The 18,006-nt window shown below is 49.6% G+C and overlaps 1 protein-coding gene across 1 annotated transcript in view; it reads right to left on the bottom strand.

Moving 5' to 3' along the window:
- The window catches only part of LOC140492434 (phosphatidylinositol 4,5-bisphosphate 3-kinase catalytic subunit alpha isoform), a 78,765-nt gene that overhangs the window by 7,027 nt on the left and 53,732 nt on the right, over window positions 1-18,006 (bottom strand). Inside the window, exons 14-22 of the mRNA XM_072591325.1 lie at window positions 13,776-13,940; window positions 11,876-11,979; window positions 10,412-10,583; window positions 9,444-9,550; window positions 8,185-8,306; window positions 6,536-6,614; window positions 4,296-4,466; window positions 2,774-2,891; window positions 1,530-1,681 (exon numbers count right to left, since the gene is read on the bottom strand). Of these exons, the coding sequence (XP_072447426.1) occupies window positions 1,530-1,681; window positions 2,774-2,891; window positions 4,296-4,466; window positions 6,536-6,614; window positions 8,185-8,306; window positions 9,444-9,550; window positions 10,412-10,583; window positions 11,876-11,979; window positions 13,776-13,940 (1,190 nt within the window). The remainder of the gene's footprint in view (window positions 1-1,529; window positions 1,682-2,773; window positions 2,892-4,295; window positions 4,467-6,535; window positions 6,615-8,184; window positions 8,307-9,443; window positions 9,551-10,411; window positions 10,584-11,875; window positions 11,980-13,775; window positions 13,941-18,006) is intronic.

Below are 18,006 nucleotides of genomic sequence, written 5' to 3'. Positions count from 1 at the left end.
GGGTTAGGTGCATTGGTCAGGGAAACAGGTCTGGTTGGGTTACTCTTTGGAGGGTCAGCGTGGAACTGTTGGGCAGAATGGCCTGTTTCCACACTGTAGGGAATCTATGAAATACAACTTGTAATTTATATAGTGCAGAAACAGAAGGCAGTTAGAAGAGGTGAGAGGAGGGTCGAGTTTAGGGAGGGAATTCCAGAGTTTGGGACTCAGGCAGCTGAAGATATCACTGCCGGTGCTAGTGGTGTAACAACAGGGGAAAGAGGGAGAGTGGGAGGGAGAGTGGGAGGGAGAGTGGGAGGGAGAGTGGGAGGGAGAGTGGGAGGGAGAGTGGGAGGGAGAGTGGGAGGGAGAGTGGGAGGGAGAGTGGGAGGGAGAGTGGGAGGGAGAGTGGGAGGGAGAGTGGGAGGGAGAGTGGGAGGGAGAGTGGGGAGGGAGAGTGGGAGGGAGAGTGGGAGGGAGAGTGGGAGGGAGAGTGGGAGGGAGAGTGGGAGGGAGAGTGGGAGGGAGAGTGGGAGGGAGAGTGGGAGGGAGAGTGGGAGGGAGAGAAACAGGAATACAGAAGAGTCTGGGAGGGTGGTGGGCAATGTTCCCTCTAAGCTGCGTCTATGGGCAACCTCTCTAACATTTCACGTCCACGGTCAGACTGAAAATCAGTCTCTGAAGCTGCACATGAACCTCACAGGTTCATGCAGAAGAAAAAGAAATTAGAGGGAATGTTGGGCTGGAGGATGTCAGATAAAGAGGAGCAATTTCCATCTGAGCCACTGGGAGGTGTCTCACACACCACTCAATATACTGACGCACTGACATCCAGTTTTTGGAGTCACTGATTTAGAGCTGAAAATGTGTTGCTGGAAAAGTGCAGCAGGTCAGGCAGCATCCAAGGAGCACGAGAATTGACGTTTCGGGCTTGAGCCCTTCTTCAGGAGTCAGCGATTTAGACCTTGGATATCCACAGGAGTAAGTCCAGGGAACCTAAACAGAGTCTCTGATGAAGAGTCATCTAGCGTTAGCTTGCTCTCTCTCCACAGATGTTGACTGGTCTGCTGTGCTATCCAACAGTTTTTGTTTTCTGAACTTGGAAGAGTATTCGGTTTCCACTAGTTAGTTTGTCAGTAATTACAGGGTCACAATTTCAAGACTGGCACTGAGAGAGAGAGAGAGAGAGAGAGAGAGAGAGAGAGAGAGAGAGAGAGAGAGAGAGAGAGAGAGAGAGAAGGAGAAACTCAGAAGTGTTAGGATTTGGAATGTGCTGCCTGGGAGTGTCGTTGATAGAGGCGGATTCCATCGTAAGTTTCAAAAGACAGCTGGATATATGTATTTGCAAAGGGATGAATCGAGAGGGCTACAGAGATAGGGCTGGAGATCGGGACTGGGGAGGAAGCTTTTTCAGGGGCTGGTACAGACACAGTGGGACCCAATGGCCACCGTCTGTCCTGTAGGCTCGACGGTTCTTTCAGAGGAAGGAGGCCACGCCAGGGATTTGTGAACCCAGACTGAGAATCGGACAGTGCAGGAGCCACACTTACAGCTCAAACTCCTTGGTTTTGGTGCACTCCTGGGCACCCTTACTGATGACAATGAGGAAATCCTGGGTCAAAACAAAAGGCACACGCTCCCGCTTGTAGCCAAACTTCTTCTTCTTGTGGTCCAGAAAGTGGCCAAAGTCGATGTGAAACAGCTGGTGGGCGGGGGGGGGGGGGAAAAAAAGAGGTGGATGGGGTGAGAGAGAGAACCAAAATTAACACATGGAGCAACGTGTACAATCCCCGGCCCCAATGTTCTAGGGACATGGGTTCAGCTCTCACTATGGAAGATAGCTTAATTTCAATTCAAATTTAAACCAAATCTGGAATGTAACGCTGGCTGAATAGCAAACAATAGAAACAGACCCTTTTGATCCAACCCGTCCATGCCGACCAGATATCCCAACCCAAACTACTCCCATTTGGCCAGCACTTTGCCCATATCCCTCGAACCCCTTCCTATTCATATACCATCCAGATGCCCTTTAAATGCTGTAATTGTACCAGCCTCCAGCACTTCTTGTGGCAGCTCATTCCACACATGCACCACCCTCTGCGTGAAAAAGTTGCCACTTGGGTCCCTTTAGAATCTTCCCCCTCTCACCCTAAACCCAAGTCGTGGATTCCCCTACCCTGGCAAAAGTCCTTGGCTACTCAACCTATCCATGTCCCTCATGATTTTATAAACCTCTATAAGGTCACCCCTCAGCCCTCCAACGCTCCAGGGAAAACAGCCCCAGCCTGTTCAGCCTCTCCCTGTAGCTCCAATCCTCAAATCCTGGCAACATCCTTGTAAATCTTTTCTGAACCCTTTCAAGTTTCACAACATCTTTGCTAGAGCAGAGAGACCAGAACTGAACGCAGTATTCCAACAGTGGCCTAACCAATGTCCTGTACAACCGCAACATGACCTCCCAACTCCTGTACTCAATGCTCTGACCAATAAAGACAAGTGGACCAAACACCTTCTTCATTGTAATGTCTACCAGCGATTCACTTTCAAAGAGCTATGAAAGGTCTTTGTTTAGCAACACTGATGTCTTTTAAGCCAAGGAAATCTGCCAAGCTCATCCAGTCTGGTCTATACCTGCTCTGAGCAACCCAACACCATGAATAAATAACACAAAAAAAATGAAATTATGAATTTTTCACCAAAATGCTCAAGTTCTACTCTCTCTCCTTTCGATCCCATCAAGCCCCCCCCCAGTAAATTTGTTCGGAACGTCAGTGTCTTCCAGCTCACTCACCTGGCCATCATCCTTTACCATGATGTTACTGTTGTGTCTGTCTCCAATCCCCAGAATGAACGTGGCCACGCAGTAACCAGCGCAGGAGTGGGTGAATAAATCAATCGCAGCATCATAACTGCAAGCGAAAAAGAAAAAAAAAAGTCAGATATTTACACAAAACGGGAGACGCTTTCACCACAGACACAGGCCGTTCAGCCCATCAACACCACTGGTCTTCATTGCTACCTCAGCCTCCCCTCTTTCACCTGCCCATCAACAGATCGTCTGATATTCCCAGAGTTTGTCCTTTTTCTCCCCTCTATGGGAGTTCCATACCCTCCCACTCCTCATTCACAAGGTTTCTGCTCAATTCCGGTTTGGCGTCTATCGCAGGTCCCTGCCTCCTCTCAGCTTGGGATACCCCACGGGCACAAGCATCTCTACATCAAATGGGCCAAGCTGCCGGTCATAATTCTCAAACACCTTGAAGCAGAGTGTCTGGTCACTGTTGTTTGTGGGAGCTTGCTGTGCTCAGGGTTTCCTGCCGTGTTCCCAACGTGCTCCGTCCCCACTAGGTTTATAGCCTTCAAACACCATCCAAATTTTTCTTCCAGCCACCACCAACCCTCCCCACCGCGCCCCCCCCCCCCCACCTCTGTGGGCAGCACACCCCAGATCATTAACATAGACAGAAAAAACATATTCTTCCTCTCATTCTGTAACCCTGTACTTCCCATGGCTAGCTTCACCCCCCTGCCACCCCCCTGGGCACTATGGGTAATTTAACATGGCCAATCCACCCTAACCTACATATCCCTGGGCACTATGGGTAATTTAGCACGGCCAATCCACCCTAACCTACATATCCCTGGGCACTATGGGTAATTTAGCACGGCCAATCCACCCTAACCTGCACACCCCTGGGCACTATGGGTAATTTAGCATGGCCAATCCACCCTAACCTGCACATCCCTGGGCACTATGGGTAATTTAACATGGCCAATCCACCCTAACCTGCACATCCCTGGGCACTATGGGTAATTTAACATGGCCAATCCACCCTAACCTGCACATCCCTGGGCACTATGGGTAATTTAACATGGCCAATCCACCCTAACCTGCATACCCCTGGGTGCTATGGGACAAGTTATCACGGCCAATCCACCCTAACCTGCACATTTCTGGACCATGGGAGGAAATCGGAGCACCCGGAGGAAACCCACGCAGAGACGGGAGAATGTCTGTATGGGTCTTGCACAGTTGCCCGAGGCTGGAATTGAAACTGGGTCCCTGGCGCCGTGAGGCGGCAGTGCTAACCACTGAGCCACCGTGCCGCCCCAAAGGATGAGCATGATCGTGTCGAATAGTGAAGCAGAACCCAATGGGCCGAATGGTCTACACCAGCTCCTGCAGCTCACCCTGAGCTTGCCTGCAGTGACCACCTGACAACACCGACACAGACATCCCCATACCTCCCGGGCTGGCCCAAATGTGCAGGAGCGAGGGAGGGAGGGAGGGAGGATCAGAAAACAGGACTTACGCCTCTCCTTTGTTCTTGTCCTTCAGCCACTGGTGCAGCGTGTGGCTGTTGAATTGCAGAGCGCCCTTCAAGCCACCCTTGCACTGAATCTGCATGATGGTGTGGGAACTCCTGACAGCCTCAATCAGACCCACACAGTCACCTATCGACAGGCAGCCATAGGGCAGCATCCTGCAACAAGCAGATCATCAACATGAGATGCAATCGGGTCACAGCCAACACGTGATTTTAAAAAGTTTGCACTTTAGCAACCATGTCCCCATTTCATCAATCGCAAATTCGCACTGATGAAACACACGTTATAGCAGAACGACCTGTATCAGCTTTGTTGCTCCAACCAGAGACATCAGCAGAGTTACGTAGGAACAAAACCAGCTTTGTAGTTTGGCTATATTTTTAATTCTCCAGTCGTGATACATTGAAGCATTTTATGGTGGCTCTGGGCCAGTCTGAGCAGCACAGCACAAAGCTCTGACAGATGGTTTTAAAAAGAAAACACACACCCGCTCTCAGTCTGCAGTGAGGTCACCTCTGTCACCAGTACTACTCCGTGATTATAGAACGCTCTGATGGGGATGGCTACATGTAGGAAAGGTTTAGAGGGATATGGACCAAATGTTGGCAAATGGGACCAGACTGGGTTGGGATATCTGGTCGCCATAGACGGGTTGGATGAAAGAGATGTACAGCATGGAAACAGATCCACGAGTCTATGAGCACCATTATCAGACAGGCACACACACATACACAGACAAAGGGACGAGGGCCGAGGGACGGGCGAGAGTGGGGCTGAGGGACGGGCGAGAGGGGGGGGCAGAGGGATGACAGACCGAGGGAGAGTTCTGTACTGTTAAAGCTTCAGGTAAACGGGTGGAGGGTATTGATTGGCATACGGTGTCCTGTTTTGATCGCCCTGTTATAGGAAGGATATGATCAAACTGGAGGGGGTTCAGAAGAGATTTACTGGGATGTTGTCAGGAAGGGAGGGTTGAGTTATAAGGAGAGGCTGGATAGGTTGGGACTGCTTTCACTGGAGCGTAGAGGGGTGACCTTATAGAGATTTATAAAATCATGAAGGGTGTAGCCAAGGTGAATGTCAGGTGTCTATCCCTAGGGTGGGGGGATTTCAAGACGAGGGGGTGTATTTTTAAGCAGAGAGAAAGATTGATAAACGAATACGAGGGGCAATTTTCTCTACACAGAGTGGTTTGCGAACTCCCTAAGGAAGTGGTAGATGCGGGGTCAGTTACAGTTTGGATGAACACATGAATAGAAAAGGTTTGGCAGGACATGGTCCAGGAGTGGGCAGGTGGGAGTGGTTTAGTTTAGGATTATGGTCGGCATGGACTGGTTGGACTGAAGGGTTGTTTCTGGGCTGGATGAGTAAAGCATTTGAGTGAGAAGTCTCATGACACGTTATAGTCCAACAGGTTTATTTGAAATCACAAGCTTTTGGAACGTTGCCCTGTCGTCAGGGGATTTTACCCACCGCCCCTCTTGTGTGGTTACATGATTGGAGAATGGGCACACAGTGTCCACCAGCACCCTCCTGGTTGCACAGCAAAGGGTGACGGTGAGCGGGTGGGCAAGTGGATCTGAGTCCAGGAACAAGACCAGCCCTGTTCTGACTGCACGGTGAAGGGGACTTGAGAGGTCAGATGGCCTACTCCTGAGTTTCCACAGCCAGTGAGGTTTCCCAGGACAGCTGGGACACAATATCTTGGCCAACCACTGTTCGACTGGTGATGTGAAAGGTGCTCTGAACCTTCGATTATTGTTACAGTGCCACGTCAAGGCAGGGTGGAGCATCTGAACCTTTTTAGGCCTCTTCCCCTGGGTATGGGATAAGCCTCTGTCCCTTACTGTCCAACCTCGTGGGTCCGGTCACCTTTGGCTTAAAATTTTATACATTTCAAGGGAGGATGTAGCTGTCTCTATGCTCCCCCTCTCTTGCCTACTTTGGACAGCTACACGAGGAAAGGCTGCTCATTGGTTCACGTCTTTGAAGAGAGCACCCGAGTTGACAATGACCAGGCTCACGAGGCGGTGGAGAAAATCCTGCCCCCTGCAGTTAGCTTGAACCCATTACATTCCACCCAGCATCAGGCAAGAATCAATGGCCATACAGCATACAGTAGCATCAGTCAGTGTGTGTGCGCACATTTTACCGGAGTATTATATCGACTGAACTGCAGAGAGGGTTGTGCTAGCCTGCGAACAGCAGACTATTCGGTACGTACCGGAGATCCAGGCCCTGATTTTGCCAAATATTCTCCATGATTCGAATGATCTGCAGCGTCAGCATATCCTGTCGCAGATCTGCAAGAGATACAGCTGGTTATAGAACTCCTCATTATTTGAGGCAACACCCCCATTGCTCAAAAGACACATTGAGACCGAATGTGTCTTTCGGGTGTGGGGCTAGACTCAAAAGGATGTAACAGATGAACAACAGGATTGTCTGGATGGGGTAAACTTCTGAAGGCGAATCGGAGCAGCAAATGTCAGGGGGCACCCGAATCAGAATCCTTACAGTGTGGGAGCAGGCCACTCAGCCCATCAAGTCCACACTGACCCTCTAAAGAGCATCCCACCCAGACCCAACCCTGTTTTCTTATGGCCAATCCACCCTCATCTGTGCATCTTTGGAGGAAACCCACACAGACACGGGGAGAATGTGCAAACTCCACACACACACACACACACACACACAGACAGTCGCCAAGAGCTGGAATCGAACCCTGATCCCTGGTGCCATGTGTTAATCACCGAGCCATTGTGCCGCCCTAATTCCACATGGGGCAGAAAAAACCAAACAAGGTACGAGAAGCGATGGGCAGCCTGGAACGGGGAGATACGGAGCCAGAGATCGAACAAGGAGTACACACGGAGTATGCAGCCAGTTTAAAAAGTAAATCCCTGATCGACACTGGGTGGAGAATATTGGGGAGGTGTGTGGTGTGTCTGTGTGTGTCATGTTCACAATTTCACACCTTGGTACAAAACAGGAATGCCCTCCTCTCCTGTTCTCCCTGTCCTTCATTTCCCTGCTAGCCCTAGAATCTCATTCAACAAAACAAATTGCTTGCAAATACCATTGTGCACCTCTGATGGGGAAGACTTGAATTTGACTAGCGCCTTTCCTCAACCCGTAAGATATCTCAAAGCTCTTTACAGCCAATGAAGCGCCTCCTTTTTTTGGGAGGGGAGGGAGGGGAAGAGATGTGAAGTTGTTGAAATGTAGAAAACGCATAGCAAGCTCCCACAGAAACTTAAGGGCCAAGATCGCAATTTTTCGCTCATGTCTCTGTGTACGTACGTGTCTCTGAGTGCATACAAGTGATTTTGGTTGTGGTGTAGAATGACTGGGAACGGGATGGGGAGGTGCTAGGCAGACTCCACTGTTCAACTTCTCACCAAGAGGCAGCCCCCTGGGTGCTGCAGGACTGTTGGGGGGGGGGATCCACAATCTCAAACCAGTGGCCTTCTGAGCAGGGGAGGGAGAGGGTGGGGGGGGGGGGGGAAAGAGAGGAGGAGGGAGAGGGTGAGGCACAGACAGACAGAGATGCAGATACAGACAGACAGACAGACAGAGAGAGAGACAGACAGACAGAGAGAGAGACAGAGAGAGAGACAGACAGACAGAGAGAGAGACAGACAGACAGAGAGAGAGACAGACAGACAGACAGACAGACAGACAGACAGACAGAGAGAGAGACAGACAGACAGACAGACAGACAGACAGACAGACAGACAGACAGACAGACAGACAGACAGACAGACAGACAGACAGACAGACAGACAGACAGACAGACAGACAGACAGACAGACAGAGAGAGAGAGAAACAGACAGACAGACAGACAGACGCTGGGGTGCGAGAGAGCTCACCATCCCCGTTCTTGAAGATGATCTCGTTGTTGGTGAAGAGGAGCTCTGACATGATGTCGGGGTTTTCCCAGTTCAGCCAAAGGGGCCGTTTCGCCGAGGACATGATCCTGCACTCCTCCAGCCTGAGAACACAAAACAGTGACGATTCAGAATCGGACCGAGACCACGGTTTTATAGCACGGCCCAATGTAGAGCCGCCCCTGGGTGAAGTGAATCCTGTGGCAGCTGAGGATTTACGAAGCTAGGTAAGAATCCTTTCCATCGAAAGGCTGGCTCATTGACAGAGTTAACCGAGCAACTCAATTTAAAATCCAAAATGGCGCCAGCGGAGTAAGCAATGTCTGGGATCAGCCTGAGGGAATTCTCCTTTCAGTCCGAATGTTTGTCCCTTTTCTTTGTGAATTTTTCTTTACGAAAACCTACCTTGGCTTGTGAAGAGTGGAGGAGCCACAGCAACTGAGTGCGGGGGCCAGTGGTCACTGGGAGGGGGCCAGTAGGCCTGAGCTGGGCAGCCTGGGGCCTAGTGTGGTCAGCCTATCAACAGATCACGAGCCCGGCAGTGAGGGGAGAGCGAGACCACGTGTGGAAAGCCCATAGCGCGCAGAGACCCTCGGCTGTAGGAAGGACTGTAGCATTTCTCTTTTAACTTTATTTCTTTATCTTCCTAATTCACGCTATGAAGAACTGCAGTGTAGAACTTTTAACTCTTCTCTTTGGCTCTCTGTTTTAGTACCCAAGAGGGCGCTGCATGTGGCGACAGTTCTGCTAGAACGCTCATTTTGTCAGCGTGAATTGGCCGTAATGCAACTAACGAATTATGGGCACAGTTTGGATAATGCGAACTTTCTACTGAATGGGTATAATGATCTTCTACAGCCTGATTTTCCATAACTATTTTCCACAGCACACAGTTTTCTAGAGCCTGATGTTGCAGAGGAACACAGCTGTCGTATTACAGTAAGATCTGTATCAGAGTACATGTGACAATAAGCTCAATTCTAAAATGTACATTTTGTACACAGAGGTCAGGTACTCTAGCTGCTGTGGTGCCCACTGAGTGCTGTGAGATTGCCAGCAGACACCAAGTGCCTTTTCCAGTGTGACACCCCTCTCCACACGGTAACTGGGGATGCACACATCATGCTGCAACACACATCAGACAACCAACTTGAGCGGGAGCCCTCACTGAAGGCCAGAACTCCCGAGTGCAAACATCAGGTTGGGAGGAAGGGAAGGGCAGGGCAGGGATGCAGGTTTACCTCAGGTTGCCTAGTTGGTGCACAGGGTTGAGCGGACAGATAAATCCTTGCAGAGCCTCCATGTAATCCGGGCGACTCATCTGCTCCACCAGGAATTTCATCTGCATCTGGGGCGAGAGGAGAGATGGCGATGAGACAGCATCAGCGCTGCAGCTCAGTGAACAGTGCACGGTCCTTCATCGCACTGAAAGAGACCCTGAACAAGAGGCTGTTGGGTCCATCAGCCTACTGAAGGGGCTAACTGATTACCGCCAACACCCCCCCCCCCTCCACCACTCTCATTCACTCCTCCTCCAGTTGTGAGCAAACTAATCCTCAAAGATCCTGCACCACTTACATTTTGCCGCCTGCCACGTTTCCTGCGCCAGACTTCAGCTGTCGTATTTCTGCCCACCCGACCAGCTAATCCCGGTCAGAACTGCACAATTGTGCAGGAACAGTGGAGAGAGAGTGCAAGAGAGTGCGCGCAGGGGGGGGGTGTGAAGAAAGAGGGAGGGAGAAAGAGGTGCAAAGCCCTCACTTAGAGGGTGGTGCACCTTTGGAATTCTCTCGGTCAGGGATTCCAAGGTTCAACATAAGCTTGGGATCACAGATCTCAAGGGGATTCTGGGAGCAGACGAGAAAGTTGGGTTGAAGCCCAAGATCAGCCGTGATCGTACTGGACGGGCACTAGGCTAGATGGGCCGAATGGTCGGCTCCTGCTCCTGTTTCTCGTGATCACGTAACCAAACCTTCCCCTTAAAACCTCCTGCGCTCCGAGGAGAGCAATCCCAGTTTATCCAGTCTGTAACCCAAAACGCCTCGCGCGCCCCCCCCTCCCCCCCCCCCCCCCGCCGGTTCCAGTAAAATCGCCTCCTCGCTTTCTCCAAGGCTGGCCCATCCTTACGGAGGAGGGAACCGGAGACAAGTCACTGCCTGGAAGGGGGCTGCTCGGGAGGAGCCAGAAGGTTTAGCCGGAGCAGCGTTACCTTCTGGGTCTCGTCTTTTTTTTCTTGCTTGAGGATGTCGGTCAGGTTGATGAGTTTCTCCATGGCTTCCACCTGCCGAATGAGGTGCTTCAGGTACATTCCACACGCTCGGCAGAAAGACTCCAGCAACAGGCCGAACCTCTGGCTCACCGTCTTGTTGTGCATTTCCGACCTGTGGAGGCGATGAGGGAGGCGGGGGGTGGGGGATGGGGGAGTAGTCAGGATCGCTTCTGGCCCCAACATGCACCGAGCTCTGTGAACACAGGCCATCGTGGAAGGAACCTCCATCACCATTTCCCACACCCCAGCCCCCAAACGGCACTCCACACACCCATGCAGGACAACGCGGCCCCTCACTTGACTGGCACCACGTCCACAAACATTTACCACTGGTGCTCAATACCCGTCCACGTGAGGCACTGCAGGAATTCAAAAGATCCTCAGACGGCCTCTTCCAAACCCACGACCACTTCCATCCAGAAGGACGAGAACAGCAGGTACCTGGGACCACCTGCAAATTCCCCTCTGAGCCACTCCCATTCCTAATTTGGAAACATATCAGCCCTTCCTTCAGTGTCGCTGGGGTCAAAATCCTGGAATTCCCTCCCCAATAGCACCATGGTTCAAGGCAGCACTTCCCCATCACTTCCTCAAGGGCCACTAGGAACAGGCAATAAATGCTGGCTCAACCAGTGACGTCTGCATGCCACGAATAAATCTCTTCATGAGATAGTATCGTAGTTTATCTGCATTGTATTCATCAGAGTAGAAATAGCAAGAATATCAAATCTCAAAGTGAGCAATTTATACTGCCTTAGCAAAGAATGCAGTCGATCAAGTTACCAACCAGCATGCACTCTCTAATTCAGTACAAATTATCATTCCCCTTGAGATTTGGCATTCTTGAAAATCTGTCCTGACAAGTGCGACACTGCCTCAATACCAGGGCTCCTTTTTTTTTAAAAAAAAAGCAGTCCTCCAGTTCTGCGCTACCACATGACAACAAATTAGTTTTTAATTCATTCATTCACGGGATGACGGAGTCACTGGCCGGGCCCAGCATTTGTTGCCCAATCCTTGATGGTGGTTTAAGAGCCAACACATTAACTGTGGTTCAGACCCTAGTAAGGATGGCAGTTTCCTTCCCAAAAGGAGGTTAGTGATCGAGATTGTCAATTATTGGAAAAACCAATGGATTCATGGTCATCATTAGACTCAACGCCAGATTTTTAATTGAATTCAAATTCCGCCATTTGCCATGGCAGGATTTGAACCCAGGTCCTCAGGATATTACCTAGCTCTCTGGATTAATAGTCTAGTGATAATATCACTGGACCATCACCTCCCCTGTCGTGATTCGGAGTTGTTTCACTTCCATTGGAGGCAGCTCAGTTGTGGACCCAGTGTGGGGACAAATCCCCACGGCTCCTGGGAGGGGAGAGGGGGGAGTGGTCAGACACTCACTTAAGATGCCAGAAGAAGAAGTGACCTATCCTCTGGTTGGTCAAGGCTTTCTTCAGCAGGAACCTCCCCAGTGGGTTGTCCAGATACTGTTCGTATTTCAGGACCTGCAGAGAAACCCAGACAGACACAGTGAGACAAGACGGTGCAAAAAAAAAAAAACAGGTTCACAAACCACAGCTCAACTAACCACCGCCTCCCCAACGCACTGTCTACCAATGTTGGCAATACAGATGCATTTTTATGGAATGTGGAACTGGAATAGGGAACTGTTTGAACACGCAGAATTTTTTTTTTTAAAAAAAAAAAGGATTTTGCCATGGGATTTCTTGGAAGTGAGAGCTGTTAGCCATCTTGGTGGCGGTCAGTAACTTAGGACAGCAGATGAGCAAAGCTTTTAAGGAGATAACCGATTGGTTCATGGCTGAAAGTTTTGGTGTGGAAGAGATAGGGCCTGTGTTGATAGTAATCTAGAGGCTCAGTGGCTAGCACTGCTGCCTAACAGCGCCAGGGACCCAGGATCGATTCCAGCCTCAGGTAACTGCGTGGGCTTCCTCCCACTGTCCAAAGATGTGCAGCGTAGGGTGGATTGGCCATGAAAAATTGCCCATATAGTGTCTAGGGATGTAGAGGCTAGGTGGGTTGGCCATGGGAAATGCAGAGTTACAGGGACAGGGCAGGGGGGTGGATCTGGGTAGGATGCTCTTCAGAGGGTCAGTGTGGACTTGATGGGCCAAACAGCTTGCTTTCACTTGGTAGGGACTCTATGACTCAACAGCCTTTTAAACCTTATGTTCAGTACACACCTTGCTGTGTCAGTTGAAGGAACTAACCTCCAAGAATTTAAAAATAAACCTCTTTCTACCTCTCCAAAACAAATCCTTGAACAGCAGGCCAAGCTAACACAGACCTCTCTCAGTAAAGCATCTTCTGGCAACCATGAGGAAGTATCCTCAAACTCAAAACTTCCATCTAAAAGAGAGATCTGCGTCTAATTGATGTGCCATTGGAAGAGGGGGTGGATTTAAACATCTCATTGATTCTAATAGCTGACAACTACCCTTATAGGGAGTCGACTGGACTGCGAGAGGTCATTCCTTCAAAGAACACCCTCTCAGTGTGGGCCCTTGACCCATTGGGACATTTTCCCCAATTGACTTTTTCTGAAAAAATAAAATGGACATTGGTTAGGCCACTGTTGGAATATTGCGTGCAATTCTGGTCTCCTTCCTATCGGAAGGATGTTGTGAAACTTGAAAGGGTTCAGAAAGGATTTACAAGGATGTTGCCAAGGTTGGAGGATCTGAGCTACAGGGAGAGGCTGAACAGGCTGGGGCTGTTTTCCCTGGAGCGTCGGAGGCTGAGGGGTGACCTTATAGAGGTTTATAAAATCATGAGGGGCATAGATGGGATAAATAGAAACTGTCTTTTTCCTGGGGTGGAGGAGTCCAGAACTAGAGGACATAGGTTTAGGGTGAGAGGGGAAAGATATAAAAGGGACCTAAAGGGCAACTTTTCCATGCAGAGGGTGGTACGTGTATGGAATGAGCTGCCAGAGGATGTGGTGGAGGTTGGTACAATTACATCATTTAAAAGGTATCAGGATGGGTATATGAATAGGAAGGGTTTGGAGGGATATGGGCCAATGGGACGAGATGAATTTGGGATATCTGGTCGGCATGAATGAGTGGGACCGAAGGGTCTGCTTCCATGCTGTACATCTCTAGGACTCTAGTGGGGCTCACCCAGCAGTGTACCCTTTTAATTACAGTCAGAACACAATGCAAACCATAGAGGGACACATAGCCCTAAGTGATTTTGTGAAGGGCGCATTAAACGACAAGAGATCAAACTGCAGAGGCTATTTGAGAGACAAAAATTGCAGATCATAAGGGAAACTTACTTGAACCAGTTGGATGAGGTACTGCGAGAGACGGTCATCGGACAGCCCTTTAACCAAACACTTCACTGCAAACTCTCGCACCACTGGGTCAGGGAAGTTGCAGTCCAGCAGCTCAAGTGCCTGCTCTGGTTTAATAAGCGGCCAGTCTTTCAGCAGGCAGTACATCTGGGGAGAGACCGAGAGAGTGACACAGAGACAGAGAGAGGGAGAGGGAGGGACCGAGAGAGTGACACAGAGACAGAGAGAGAGGGAGACAGAGACCGAGAGAGTGACACAGAGACAGAAAGAGGGAGGGACCGAGAGAGTGACACAGAGACAGAGAGAGGGAGGGACAGAGAGAGTGACACAGAGACAGAAAGAGGGAGAGAGAGACCGAGAGAGTGACACAGAGACAGAAAGAGGGAGAGAGAGACCGAGAGAGTGACACAGAGACAGAAAGAGGGAGAGAGAGACCGAGAGAGTGACACAGAGACAGAGAGAGGGAGAGAGAGACCGAGAGAGTGACACAGAGACAGAAAGAGGGAGAGAGAGACCGAGAGAGTGACACAGAGACAGAGAGAGGGAGAGACTGAGAGAGTGACACAGAGACAGAGAGAGAGAGACAGAGACCGAAAGAAGCTGCAGTGAGACATTAAGAATCACCAGAGGTGGGATGTCCCAAAACCTAGACCCCCTGGAGTGGTCTGTATCCTAACTCATTTGCTTGAGGTCACAATCAGATCAGTCATGTCGTTTACTTGGACTTTAGTCAAGCCTTTGACAAGGTTCCACATGGCAGACTAGTCAGTAAAGTTAGGTCACATGGGATTCAGAGCGAGCTTGCCAATTGGATACAAAATGGGCCTAACAGCAGGAGAGAAACTGGAGGAGGAGGGTTGCTTTATGTACTGCAGGCCTGTCACGGGTGGTGTTCCACAGGGATCACTACAGCGTCCACTTTTGTTTGTGATTTAGGTGAGAACATAGAAGACATGGTTGGTAAGTTTGTGGACAATACCGAAACTGGTGGCATAATGGGGACAAGGAAGGCTTTCTAAGATTAGGAGGGGATCTTAATGAAACGGGTCAATGGGCTGAAAAGTGGCAGATGGAGTTTAATTCGGATAAATGTAAGCTGTTGCATTTTAATGAACAAGGGCAGGACTTATATAATTAAAAGTGGGGACTCTGTTGTAGAACAGAGAGATGGTGGGGCTCAGGTAGACAATTCTTTGAAGTCTGTGTTACGTCTAAACAGAGTGGTTAAGGTGCACTTGCCTTCATTGCTCAGTCCTTGGAGTACAGGAGATGGGACGTCATGCTGCTTCGGTGAGGCCCCTTCTGCAGTTCTGGTTGCCCAGTTATAACAAGGATATTAAGATGGAGGGGGTTCAGAAGAGATTTTATAAAGAAACGACTAGGATGTTTTTCCATTGGAGTGTAGGAGGTTGAGAGGTGACCTGACAGAATTTTACGACACGATGAGGGTTATAGATAGTTAATGGGAGTTGCCTTTACCCCAGGATGGGGTATTTCAAGATTAGGGGGCATACTTTGGAGAGAGGAGAGAGGAGAGAGGAGAGAGGAGAGAGGGTGGCCTCACAGCATCAGAGACCCGGGTTCAATTCCCGCCTCAGGCGACTGACTGTGTGAAGTTTGCACATTCTCCCAGTGTCTGCGTGGGTTTCCTCCGGGTGCTCCGGTTTCCTCCCACAGTCACAAAGATGTACAGGTTAGGTGAATTGGCCGTGCTAAATTACCCACAGTGTTAGGTGAAGGAGTAAATGTAGGGGAATGGGTCTGGGTGGATTGCTCTTCGGAGGGTGTGGACTTGTTGGGCTGAAGGGCCTGTTTCCACACTGTAAGTAATCTAATCTAATCTAATCTAATCTAATCTAAAGACACAAAGTTACAGAGTATGGAATGAACTTCCTCAGGATGCGGGTACAATTACAACATTTAAAAGATATTTGGATGGATACGAGAGTAGGAAAGCTTGGAAGGACATGGGCCAGGAGCAGGAAGGTGGGACTAGTTTAGTTTGGTATTAATGTTTGGCAGGGACTGGGACTCTGTTTCCGTGCTGTATGACTGTGACTCTGTGAGCTGGGGCCACCAGCCACAGTATGCCACCAGGGGGAGCTGGTCGTGGAGGTCAGCTGGCCCATTGACACAGCCGACATGCTCCTGGGAATGGTCCCAGTTGTATCAAAAGGCTGTTCCGTTGAAAGCGTTCTCTATGCCTCCCATGTCAACTCCTTGTCCTCCCATACCCCTTCACCCTCTACACAACCACCTGATGAAGGAGCGGTACCCCAAAAGCTAGTGTTTCCAATTAAACCTCTTGGACTCTTAACTTGGTGTTGTGAGATTTTTAACTTTGTACACCCCAGTCCAACACCGGCACCTCCAAAATCAATCCAACCTTGGCATGCACGGAACTTTTCGCAAAAACAAACCCATCATCCCATCGCAAATCTCCTTTCCCTACAGCGTGGAAGCAGGCCATTCGTCCCAAAGAGTTTGCACTGACCTCCCAAACAGCACCCCACCCAGACTCACTCTCCCTCCCTATCCATGTAACCCTGCATTTTCCATGGCTAATCTATCTAGCATGCTCATCTCAGGACACCTTTGCATGGCCACTCCACCCTAACCTGCACATCCCTGAGCACTATCGGAAATTTAGCACGGCCAATCCACCCTAACCTGCACATCCCTGAGCACTATGGGAAATTTACCCCGGCCAATCCATCCTAACCTGTACATTCCTGGGCAGTATGGGAAATTTAGTATGGCCAATCCATCCTAACCTGCACATCTTTGGACCGTGGGAGGAAACTAGAGCACCCGGAGGGAAACGCATGCAGACACGGGGAGAATGTGCAAACTTCACACAGACAGTTGCCCGAGGTTGGAATCGAATCCAGGTCCCTGTTGCTGAGAGACAGCAGTGCTAACCACTGAGCCACGTGCCACTGCTGTTATTACATGTCCATAGAAGTGTCAACCCACACTGAAAGGATCAGTAATCAGAAACCTCACATCTCTTAATCTTGCGCAAATAACATTGAGACACTGACAAGAGAGACCACAGAAAGAGCTTGCAACTGCTAAAGAGAGGTGATTGGAGGAGAGTCTCCTGTTCCCTCTAGACAGTAAAAATAGAAAATTCCTGCCAAGTGAATCCTTTTTGAGAGTCTATGCTCTCAGCCAAACATTCACCACCTACTCACCCAGGATTTTGGGGAAGAGTCACTGCATTTGAAATATTGAATGGTTCTCTCTCCACAGATGTTGCCAGATGCATTAAGGACAAAAGGTTAACTACGGAGAGAATAGGGCCTCTTAAAGATCAGCAAGATGGCCTTGGTGTGGAGCTGCAGGAGATGAGGGAGATACTAAACGAGCATTTGCAGTGTTTACAGTGGAGAAGGACATGGAAGATTTAGAATGTAGGGAAATAGATGGGAACATCTTGAAAAATGTCCATATTACAGAGGAGGAAGTGCTGGATGTCTTGAAATGCATAAAAGTGGATAAATCCCCAGGACCTGATCAGGTGTACCCCAGAACTCTGTGGGAAGCTAGGGAAGTAATTGCTGGGCCTCTTACTGAGATATTTGTATCATCGATAGTCACAGGTGAGGTGCTGAAAGACCTGAGGTTGGCAAATGTGGTACCACTGTTTAAGAAAGGTGCTAAGGAAAACCCAGGGAACTATAGACCTTTTCAGACTGGAAGCCTGTGACCAGTGGTGTGCCACAAGGATCAGTGCTGGGTCCACTACTTTTCGTCGTTTATAGAATTGATTTGGATGTGAGCATAAGAGGTACAGTTAGTAAGTTTGCAGATGACACCAAAATTGGAGGTGTAGTGGTCAGCGAAGGAGGTTACCTCAGATTACAACAGGATCTGGACCAGATGGGCCAATGGGCTGAGAAGTGGCAGATGGAGTTTAATTCAGATAAATGTGAGGTGCTGCATTTTGGGAAAGCAAACCTTAACAGGACTTATACACTTAATGGTAAGGTCCGAGGGAGTGTTGCTGAACAAAGAGACCTTGGAGTGCAGGTTCATAGCTCCTTGAAAGTGGAGTCACAGGTAGATAGGATAGTGAAGGCGGCGTTTGGTATGCTTTCCTTTATTGGTCAGAGTATTGAGTACAGGAGTTGGGAGGTCATGTTGCAGCTGTACAGGACATTGGTTAGGCCACTGTTGGAATATGGCGAGCAATTCTGGTCTCCTTCTT

Source organism: Chiloscyllium punctatum, chromosome 21 (assembly GCF_047496795.1).
Source record: "Chiloscyllium punctatum isolate Juve2018m chromosome 21, sChiPun1.3, whole genome shotgun sequence".
Taxonomy (NCBI): domain Eukaryota; kingdom Metazoa; phylum Chordata; class Chondrichthyes; order Orectolobiformes; family Hemiscylliidae; genus Chiloscyllium; species Chiloscyllium punctatum.
This window is presented reverse-complemented; position numbering and strand designations above follow the sequence as displayed.